This window comes from Macrobrachium nipponense, chromosome 10, assembly GCF_015104395.2.
Source record: "Macrobrachium nipponense isolate FS-2020 chromosome 10, ASM1510439v2, whole genome shotgun sequence".
In the NCBI taxonomy this organism is placed as follows: Eukaryota; Metazoa; Arthropoda; class Malacostraca; order Decapoda; family Palaemonidae; genus Macrobrachium; species Macrobrachium nipponense.
The window spans coordinates 40,107,066-40,117,798 of NC_087204.1; the positions used below are offsets into that span (position 1 = coordinate 40,107,066).

The 10,733-nt window shown below is 44.0% G+C and overlaps 1 protein-coding gene across 2 annotated transcripts in view; it reads right to left on the bottom strand.

The window, feature by feature from the left end:
- Positions 1-333: 333 nt before the first annotated feature.
- LOC135223571 (DBH-like monooxygenase protein 1) overlaps positions 334-10,733 on the bottom strand; it is a 32,451-nt gene continuing 22,051 nt past the window's right edge. For both annotated transcript variants that reach the window (XM_064262091.1, XM_064262090.1), the window contains exon 16: positions 334-1,059. In XM_064262091.1, coding sequence (XP_064118161.1) covers positions 869-1,059 — 191 coding nt within the window. In that variant the 3' untranslated portion in view covers positions 334-868. The remainder of the gene's footprint in view (positions 1,060-10,733) is intronic.

The following is a 10,733-nucleotide window of genomic DNA, read 5'->3' on the forward strand; positions in this document are numbered from 1 at the left end:
TTAAACTGGCGTCCCCATCTAGGTTATTGACGCCGTAATAGATTTAAATAGAAAACTCAAAATAAATAAGTTTCAGAAGAATTTCATATAAAAATATCTAAAAATATGGATGTATATTGTCATATTGGTTCGATAACATTATCAATATTTACATATACCTTTTATGTAAAATCTAAATTTTGTTGAAGAGACCCGCTTCCCATATAAAGATATATAACAGCTTTGTATATATTATAATCCTTTATTGAGTGATTGGTTTAATATACCCTGGCGTCGTGATATCCGAACAAATTTCATTAAGGCCGGAGAAGGGATTTAATAAAAAAGGAGAGATTCTGGACCATTTCAATCATTTTAATGATTATCCGTTCATTATAAACACATTAGATATTAGAAATATACAAATTGGGTAATTTCCGTTGTTTATATATACATATACAGTTGTACCCGCAACACAGTTCACTGCCATCTGAATATACGTTATCTTCAGTGGCATGTAAACTAATAATAACTGTAATCATGTGGTAATATCGTTACTTTTATTTGGTTTTGTTTTGTAAAACTTGCTCGTACCACCATAGGTCTCTCAAAACCTTAGTTTATTTTGTAAAATTACAACATTCATCTGAAGTTCTGTCCTAATACTATGACATTTTTGCGCCTAATAAAAAAATACAATGCTAATGAAGAACACATTACGCATGAAGACTTTTGGTTTTGATAACCTGACGAGCAAAATATTCACCCTTTTATCAATTTTTCCTCAAAATCAATCATAGCATTTTTTACTTGCTTTGACTTGTTTTTCGTAAGGGAGCAGGTTTATAGGAGCTGTGATCAGAAAACGATTTTCTATTCCCATTTTCTTTCAGTAGATGAAGGTCCTCCAGACGGAGACGCAAAAGAGGAAAAGTGGATACAGGCTGACTGTGACACAGGCTGCAGCAGATGCATGGCTGCCGTGACCTTCGGCGGGGGAGCTTCCTTTCTCTTTTTTGTTTACGGCTTTTCCTTCAGAGGTCCTTTGGTCTTCATTATTTATATCGGTAGTTTCGGATTCTGAAAAAGAGTAAAAACAAGTAAAAAATGCGCAGAAAACCCGTGTTTTCTGTACAGCGTGTAATGCAGTATGAAACTCTTAGTCACTGCCTATGAAACTATCAGCCAAGCCCCGGTGCTGGCCTGCCCGTTGTTGGCCTGCGTTGTTGGCACCTATTGCGGTGCCACATGCACTTAAAAAAAAAGATGATTAGAGGGTGGATAATCAACAAATATGCAGCCCTCTAGCCTCAGTAGCTTGCAAGTCCTGAGGGCGGATAAAAAAAGTGCGGACGAACAAACCAGGCCATCGCAATAGTTTTCTTTTACAGATAACTAACTATAGATATACTGAGAGATTCAAGCTCCCTTAAAAGCAATGAAACACAAACCGTATATGTAATAGCTTTGGCTATGGCGTACATTGATTCAACTAAGGACATCATTGTTGTGCTAAAACGCTTGTATTAAATTTCGGTATGATACTTCAATCGTTTTCCCAGTTTATTTTAACATACTGGTTTCACCTGTTCAAAATATATTCCTACGACATTTTTCTATTTTAAACTGCAAATAAAAAATACTATGTATGATTAACAACATATTTGTGGATCGCATGAAGTGTCCTATCAGTTGTAGTCTGAGTATTCTGTCCCATCAGAAAATCGTCTAAAAATTACTGATCATAATTCAGCCAAGCTAAAGGCAAGTAATGGGAGCATATACATCATAACAGTCTTGTCAACATAAGTTATTTATGATCTAATCAAATGTTGTCTTTTCGAATAGAAGCTGTTAGTGAAAGCTCATGTGTATACACAATCAAAGCAGTCTGTAAATATAACTTATTTCATAACCAGGCATTATTCATTAATCAGCTGATTAATCAAGAACCTTTAAATGTAGGTGGATACTGGATACTGTAAGTGATATGTTATTATTCCAGGAGTATTGATGACGGAAAGAAAGCATTAGCCATTTCGAATTCATTTAACTTTTATTGTACAGTTTTCCTCATTTTGCGGCTTCGTTATGACTAAGACATTGCTGTGAAAAGAGACAGGCTGACTCCCTGGTACTCTCGAAAATATATTTTTGTACATGCAACTTCCCCGGCAGATATATACTTAGCTATAGTCTCTGACGTCCCGACAGAATTCAAAACTCGCGGCACACGCGACAGGTAGGTCAGGTGACCAGCCCACTCCCACCGCTGGGTGGCGGGAATAGGAACCATTCCCGTTTTCTAATCAGAATTTTTCTGTCGCCGGTAGCAACAACATCGTTGTTGGTACCTCCTGCATTGGAATTCTTTTCTCGTTGGCCGAGGATTATCTATTTGACCTTTGGTGATGTACTTTGATCTTTGGTTTTGGCATACGCTTATCGTGGACCGTTTTTTGGATTTTGGTTTGGATTCTCTTTAAAATGTCTGACGTGGCACCTGTATTTAGGGTGTGTGCGAAAGAGGAATGTAAGGTGAGGCTACCGAAAGCATCAGTGGATTCTCACACAGTCTGTAAAAAATGTAGGGGGAATGATTGTTCTGCGACTAACACCTGTCTGGAATGTGAGAGTTTAACGGAAGTGGAATGGAAGACCTTGGCTTCTTATGTAAGGAAACTTGAGAAAGATAGAGTTAGGAGGGCTTCCATCAGAAGCTCAAGTAGATCCTGCTCTATTGAACAGGAAGTAGCTCCTAACTTTTCTGGTAATTCACCTGCTCATAGTTTGGTTTCAGCCCCTTCCCCCAGCAGCGAACCTGTAGATGCGTCTACGGAAATGGCTGCAATGAGAGCCTCAATAATCAGCTTGAAATCGCAACTGCAAGCAATGAAGGAGACAGGTAAGCGCAGTGATGTGTGCAGTGATTTGTGCAGTGTCCCCAGTGAAGTGGAGGGGGCGTCTGACCGACTCCGCATTGCTCCTAGGCCTAGACCTCTTTCAGACTCCCATGACCAAGGGAGGAGGAATGTCGAAAGCCGCAAGGGGGATGTAGAGTATTCCCAACGGTCAGGCGTCCCTTCAGCAGATCCTGTAGCCGCTTCCCAGGCTGCCAAGGACAGCTACTGCAAAAGCGTCCTCAGGAAGTGCTTTTCGGACTCAGACTCTTCGTCTCCAAGAAGAGGATGGAGTTCTTCCTCTAAGTCGCGTCCTCTTAAGAGATCCTGGAAAACGCCAGCAAGCGAAGCGTTGCATTCCAGTCCTGAGCCTTTTCCGGAGTATTCGCCTGCTCGTAAGAAGAGAGCTATGAGATCTCCTGACTCTTCTCCGGAAGACTTATCACACAAGACGAAGGAAGTCTTGGTAGGACTCCAACAGCAGTTGTCTGCCTTAGTGGGAGTTCTTTCTGAAGGCTCTTCTAGGAAGAAAGACATTTCTCTTCCCATCAAGAGTTCTGTTAGGAGAGCCTCAGAGAGTAGGCGCCCTGGCGTTAGCAGACGCTCCTCGCCTGAAAGGTTTTCGTCCCCAGCGAGACCTTCTTCAGTCGCATATGACAGGAATCGGAAACTCCCTACGAGCAAGAGTTCTCCCAGGAGTTTTGCTAGAGACGATTTCGCCTCTCATGGCAAGTATCAGGAGCCTGATTCGCGGATTTCTCGTGAGAGAATTCGTGCGGCTAAGAGCTCTGGGAGAGAAGAGAGCCCCTCTCTATTCAGAGCTCCGCAAGAAGGAAGGAGCGTTCGTTCGTCCTCTAGACATTTTCCGAAGGAACAACCCTCTCCCTCTGGGAAGTACCCAGGAATCAGGAGTCCCGTAGGATCTTCTAAATATCCTTCTAAGGACGCAAGAGTTTCGCCGAATAGGCGCCGAGATTTAGACAAGTTTTCTTCACCTCCCAGGAGGGATAGGAGAGATTCTAGCGCCTCTCCAGATGGACGCAAAGGGAAAAGGAGCTATTCGCCTGCTAGACGCAGTCACCAGGACGCAAACGTCTCCTCTCCTGGACGACGGGAACAAAGGGTTCTCCTTTCTCCTCGCAGGCGCATTTCGCCTTCCAGGCGTCCTCATCAGGACGCAAATGCCTCTCCTTCTTGGACCAGGCAGCCTCACCAGGACGCAAGCGCCTCGCCTTCTTGGCCCAGGCGCGCTCACCAGGACGCAAGCGCCTCTCCTTCTTGGCGCCAGGAACAGGATGTTCTCCTTTCTCCTAGCAGGCGCTCTTCGCCTCACAGACGTTTGATTCAGGACGCAAGCGCCTCTCCTAGCAGATGCAAGGAGCAGAGCAGAAGCCCGAGTATAGGGAAACTCCAGGACTCGTGCAGGAAGGAGGATAGAAACAAGGACGAAAGAAAAAGGCTTCTTTCTACGGATCGGTCTCCTGAAAAGGCAAAGCCCTCTTCTCCTGCATCGCTTTTGGAAGAAGTTTCGGATGAAGAGATATCCAAAGATGCAGGAGTTTCGGACTATAAGAGACTTGCTTCTCTTTTGTTGCAGGTGTTTGGAGACTCGCTACGCCAGTCGGATCCCCCTTCTCCGGGATCTTTATTATCCAGTACGAAAATGTCGAAGGCCTCCTCCTTCGTTAGGATGACCCCTACTCTTTCTATGAGAAAGTCTCTGAAGAGTCTCGAGAGCTGGCTCAGATCTAAGAAGGAAGCGGGGAAGACGGTATTTTCTTGTCCTCCCTCTAAGCTGACGGGGAAACCAGGTATGTGGTATGACACCAAGGAGCCAATGGGCCTGGGACTCCCTTCGTCCTCTGATGCGGACTTTTCCGCTCTTGTAGATGCGTCAAGACGACGCTCTCTGCACTCTGCAAAAGCCTCTTGGGGAATGTGTGAGGTTGATCATCTCATCAAGGGCCTCTTCAAGACTCTCGAAGTCTTTAACTTTATGGACTGGGCTTTGGGAGCTTTAGCCAAGAAGTCTCAAGAACCAGACTTCGTTACCATGGAAGAGTTGGGCAGTGTATTAACCTGCCTAGACAAGGTGGTTATGGATGGCTCCAATGAAGTGGCATCCCTTTTTGGATCCTGTATATTGAGGAAGAGGGCAGTGTTTAGCTCCTTCTTAACGAAATCTCCTCTCTGCAGAGATCCTCCCTTTTATACGTGCCCCTCTCTAGTCACCTTTTTCCTCAGGAAATAGTGAGGGATATATCAAAGACTTTATCAGAAAAGGCCACACAGGACCTGCTGGCCCAGTCAGCTAAAAGGCTAAAACCTGCTGCTCAGGTTGCAAAGAAGGAGAAAGTTCCCTTCCAGCAGCCCTTTCGGGGAAGGTCTGCACCAAGATCTTCTCTTAGAAGTAGACGACCGGAGAAGAGAGGAAGGTCTTCTCGAAGGCCGTTCGTCAAGACCCAGTGAGACTGTGGTCCTCCAGACAAAAGTGGGTGCCAGGCTTCTAAACTTTTATGAACCTTGGTCACAGAAAGGTGCCGATGCCTGGTCCCTATCCATCCTAAAGAAAGGATATTTAATCCCCTTCAGGGAAAAACCTCCCTTAACTACAACTCCAAGGGAGTTAACAGCAAACTACAAGGATTCTGTCAAGAAACAAGCCCTTCTACATCTCGTGGAGCAGATGCTTTACAAGGAAGCCATAGAGGAAGTAAAAGATCGCTCTTCCCAGGGGTTTTACAATCGCCTGTTCTTGGTTCCGAAAAGCTCAGGAGGTTGGAGGCCAGTTCTGGACGTGAGCGCCCTGAACGTGTTCGTAGCAAAGAGGAAGTTCACAATGGAGACGACAGCCTCGGTGTTAGCAGCCCTGCGTCCAGGGGACTGGATGGTATCCCTGGACCTGCAGGATGCTTATTTCCACGTGCCAATACACCCGTCTTCCAGGAAATACCTCAGATTTATGGCTCAAGGAAGAGTATTTCAATTTTGGGCCCTATGCTTCGGACTATCAACAGCCCCCCAAGTATTCACGGGACTAATGAAAAATGTGGCTCACTGGCTTCATCTCGAAGGGATTCGAATATCCTTGTTACTCTAGACGACTGGGTGATACGAGCACAGTCGCGAGTCAGATGTCTGGAGGACTTAAAGCTGACACTGGAGTTAACACAGTCCTTGGGACTGTTGGTAAACCTCGAGAAATCCCAGATGATTCCCCAGCAGAACATTGTTTATCTGGGGATTCGGATGGATTCTCGGGGTTTTCATGTGTTTCCATCACAGGAAAGACAGAACCGCTGCTTGGAAAAAGTAGCAACCTTCCTAGAGAAGAACAATGTTCCGCGAGGGAATGGATGAGTCTTCTGGGGACCCTTTCCTCGTTGGAACAGTTCATTTCTCTAGGAAGGCTTCACCTAAGGCCGTTACAGTTCTATCTAAGAGAACTTGGGATCAGAAATCTCAAAATCTGTCCGATTCCTTCCAGATCACGAAGGAAATAAAGGAGGACCTGAGTTGGTGGATGAATCCGTGCAGGATCAACGAAGGATTATCCCTTCACGTTCCAAACCCTCGGCTAGTGTTGTATTCCGACGCCTCAGATGCAGGGTGGGGAGCCACTCTAGGGACGAGAGAAGTGTCAGGCACCTGGAGGGGAGAACAGGTGTCCTGGCACATCAATATGAAGGAATTAACAGCGATTCACCTGTCTCTCATACACTTCGAGGCTCAGATCTCAGGTTCAGTCCTGCAGATCAATTCGGACAACACAACAGCCCTAGCTTACATCAAGAAGCAAGGAGGGACGCACTCGTTCTCCCTTTACAAGAAAGCAAGAGAACTACTGCTTTGGGCAGAAGAGAGAAGAATCACTCTCCGGACGAGATTCATTCAAGGGGACAAAATGTAAGAGCCGACCTTCTGAGCAGGAGAGACCAAGTACTGCCTACAGAATGGACGTTGCATCAGGAGGTATGCAACAGACTATGGAACCTCTGGGGGAGATCAAATATAGATCTTTTTGCCACCCATTGGAACAACAGGCTGGAAAGTTACTGCTCCCCGATCGCCGACCCAAGGGCGATTTCGGTGGACGCCCTTCTCCTCGATTGGTCCGGAATAGACGGGTATGCTTTTCCCCTCCGTTCAAAATATTATCGGAAGTAGTAAGAAGTTTGCAGCAGCAGAGGGAGCCAAACTGACCCTCATAGCCCCGTTCTGGCCAGCGCAAAACTGGTACACAGAGGTACTGGGATGGATAGTAGACTTTCCGAGATCTCTCCCAAACAGGAGCGATCTTCTCAGACAACCCCACTTCGACAGGTATCACAAAAACCTGCCCGCTCTCGCTCTGACTGCCTTCAGACTATCGAAGGACTTGTCAGAACGAGAGGCTTTTCTCGAGAAGTTGCGAAAGCGATCGCAAGAGCTAGAAGACCATCTACTATTCGAGTCTACCAGTCGAAGTGGGATGTGTTTCGCAGATGGTGTAGAGCTCAGAAGATATCCTCTTCCAGTACCTCTGTGACAGATATAGCTGATTTCCTCCTTTACTTGAAGGAGAAATGTAATCTAGTAGTCTCTACAATTAAGGGCTATAAAAGTATGCTATCTTCAGTCTTCAGGCATAGAGGCCTTAACATTGGGGAAGACAAAGATTTGCATGATCTGATAAAATCCTTCGAGACGTCAAAGAACAGAGGGATTAGAGCACCTAGTTGGAACTTAGATGTGGTCCTAAAGTACTTAATGACCTCCAAATTCGAACCTCCCTGTAAGGCTACGTTCAGAGATCTGACAAGGAAGTCTTTATTCTTGGTCGCGCTAGCTTCAGCGAAAAGAGTAAGCGAACTACAAGCCTTAGAACATAATGTTGGCTTCAGGAACGACTCGGCGTTCTGTTCCTTCAAACCGATGTTTTTGGCGAAGAATGAAAACCCAAAACCCTTGAAACCTTGGCCTCGAACCTTCGAGGTAAAAGGACTTTCGTCTCTAGTAGGTACAGAGCGAGAAAGGGCTCTTTGCCCAGTTAGAAGCCTTAAGTTCTACTTAGAAAGGAAGAACGAACTAAAGGGGAGTAAGGAGAGTTTATGGTGCTCAGTTAGAGATCCCGGAAGACAGATCTCTAAAAATGCTCAGGCGTTCTTCATCAGAGATGTAATCAAGGAAGCCCATTTAGCGTGTAAAGAAGAACAACTGGACCTCCTTAGAGTTAAAGCTCACGAGGTAAGAGCAGTCGCTACCTCTTTGGCATTCCACAAGAACTTGTCGATACAGACTCTAGTGGAGTCAACCTTTTGGAGATGCAATTCGGTCTTTGCATCCCATTACTTGAGAGACATTCAAGTGACGTACGACAAGTGCTTTACTCTAGGAGCGTACGTATCTGCAGATTCGTTGCTGGGACAGGGAGCTGAACCCAATCCTTTTTAGTTTTATTAGGTTAGGGTTTTTAATGGTGTTTGGTGCGTTTTATTGGTCGATTGAAAGAGGGTGCAGGAGTTGACCCCTTTCAAATCGTAGTGCTAACATGTTAGTGTGGTCCTTGTAGTGTCTTAAATACCTAAAGCTCTATCATGTAAGAGGGTTAGCCCCCGTTGGTATGATACAGGTCAAGGTTCTGCCATGTAAGTGGGTCAGCCCCATTGGTACGATCCAAGAAAAGGCTCTGCCATGTAAGCGGGTAAGCCCCCATTGGCATGATCCGAAAGGGTTATCAGTCACAGGTCTCATCCTCTCTGAAACTCTGATGGCAAGCAGACTCATAGACAGTATCAATGAAGTCTTCTTCCATATCAGGTAGGAACCAAGGTTGTTTTTGTTAATATACCTACAACGTATGTTGTTTCCCTGTTTTTTATATTCATAAATAATTAGTATGTAACTGTCTCTTGCCCTCCACCAAGGGTGTCAATCAGCTAAGTATATCTGCCGGGGAAGTTGCATGTACAAAAATGATATTGTTAGTATACAATAAAGTTTTGTACATACTTACCCGGCAGATATATACGATTAATGGCCCGCCCAGCCTCCCCTCAGGAGACAGGTGGAAGAGAAAAATTCTGGTTAGAAAACGGGAATGGTTCCTATTCCCGCCACCCAGCGGCGGGAGTGGGCTGGTCACCTGACCTACCTGTCGCGTGTGCCGCGAGTTTTGAATTCTGTCGGGACGTCAGAGACTATAGCTAAGTATATATCTGCCGGGTAAGTATGTACAAAACTTTATTGTATACTAACAATATCATTGTAACACACCCAGTAGTTTTCGATCCAAACAATAAGCAATTCTTTTGTTATACAAATGCGAATCCGTTTTAATCATAAGAATATTATTTATCATACAAACACGATTATATAAAAGAATGGCAAGGGAAAAATTAAATTCATGAAAAATGTACGAAGCATTTTGGAACAATTCACTTCGGAGCGCTAGGAAGAAGAGACAAGAAGGAAAGGTAGAGTTTGAATCCACCAGTTAGGTATTGTTACTAAAACAATTTCTAATTATTGTTTTCGAAATTATTCAGGCACAAAACAATTATATATATTCCGTAATAGTTCTGAAAACCCACTTAAAAGAAATTGTTTCCATAGCCTCGTAGCTGAGTCACAATTATGGTTTCGCACATGGGCGGGAATAGTCACAGCACCTCATGTCCAAATTCATCCATCATCAACTAGCATATGATTAATCTTTTTGTTATGTGACATTACTTGCTCAGCTTAGCACTAACAAAACAACCGTGTATATAAATGAATACGGAGAATGAGAAAAAGGAAATGTAGATACGTCGCATAGAAGTGCAACCAACTTTACTGCATTAGACCTAACGTTAATTCTCCAAGGTAACGGGTCATCAATGTGTCACTCATAAACCTCAAAACAACGAAAGTTGCAATCAAAAGGAAATGGTAAGCTTCTAGTTAACGTACAAACCGTTCACTACAAAATGCAGAGAGAGAGAGAGAGAGAGAGAGAGAGAGAGAGAGAGAGAGAGAGAGAGAGAATTTGTTTTCCGAATTGTCTAGCTTCCGCCGATCTAAAATAGGATACCTAATTTTTTCCATTGTACACCACATGAATACAGTTTTATTCCTGTTATTATGCATACAAGAATTGACGTAAACCATAAATGTACTATTTGTTACAATGGCTACTGCTTACTATTATAGGCCTATAAGTACAAATCAAACCAGATCAAGATAGTAATTCTTACAAATACCGGCAGTCGTGCTAGTTAAATAGTAAAATCCTTTAACTTAGTAACATATTGCTTCAATATCATGGTTAAACGAAAATTTCAGCTGAAATAGGAATCGGTCATAACTGGAGATGTTATCTGAAAAGCCAGTACTTCGAATGCAGGGTGTCGCCACTCGCCACCAGGGTGGCGCTGCTCCCAGCCCCTCCCTCCCCCCCTCGACGAGTCGACATTCGATGATTCGACAATCATCAGTCTACCGCGAACCGCGGAAATTGAGTAGGTGTGTTTCGCGCGATTATATTCGTTTTTTTTTTTTTTTACCTTCCTAATGGTACGTATACAACTTGTATCGAAATGGAAACTGGTAATCTTCAAGAGAAGATGGAATAATGTTTCACAGGTTAGCAAATCATATTGTACTTTATATGCCCATAATTAGGTTCGAGTCAGTTAGTGGTGTTAACATTGGCTGCGCCATTTTTGGTAACATGCCTAATATTTGGAACAAATTTATTGTGGCGCATAAACATATGGCAATTTTAGTTTTAAAATCTGTGCATATTTCATTTTATTCATGCCACATGATATAATGCAAATAAGACCCGACGCGTTTATCAAAAATGCTTAGTATTGTAGGAGGCTAAGCCTA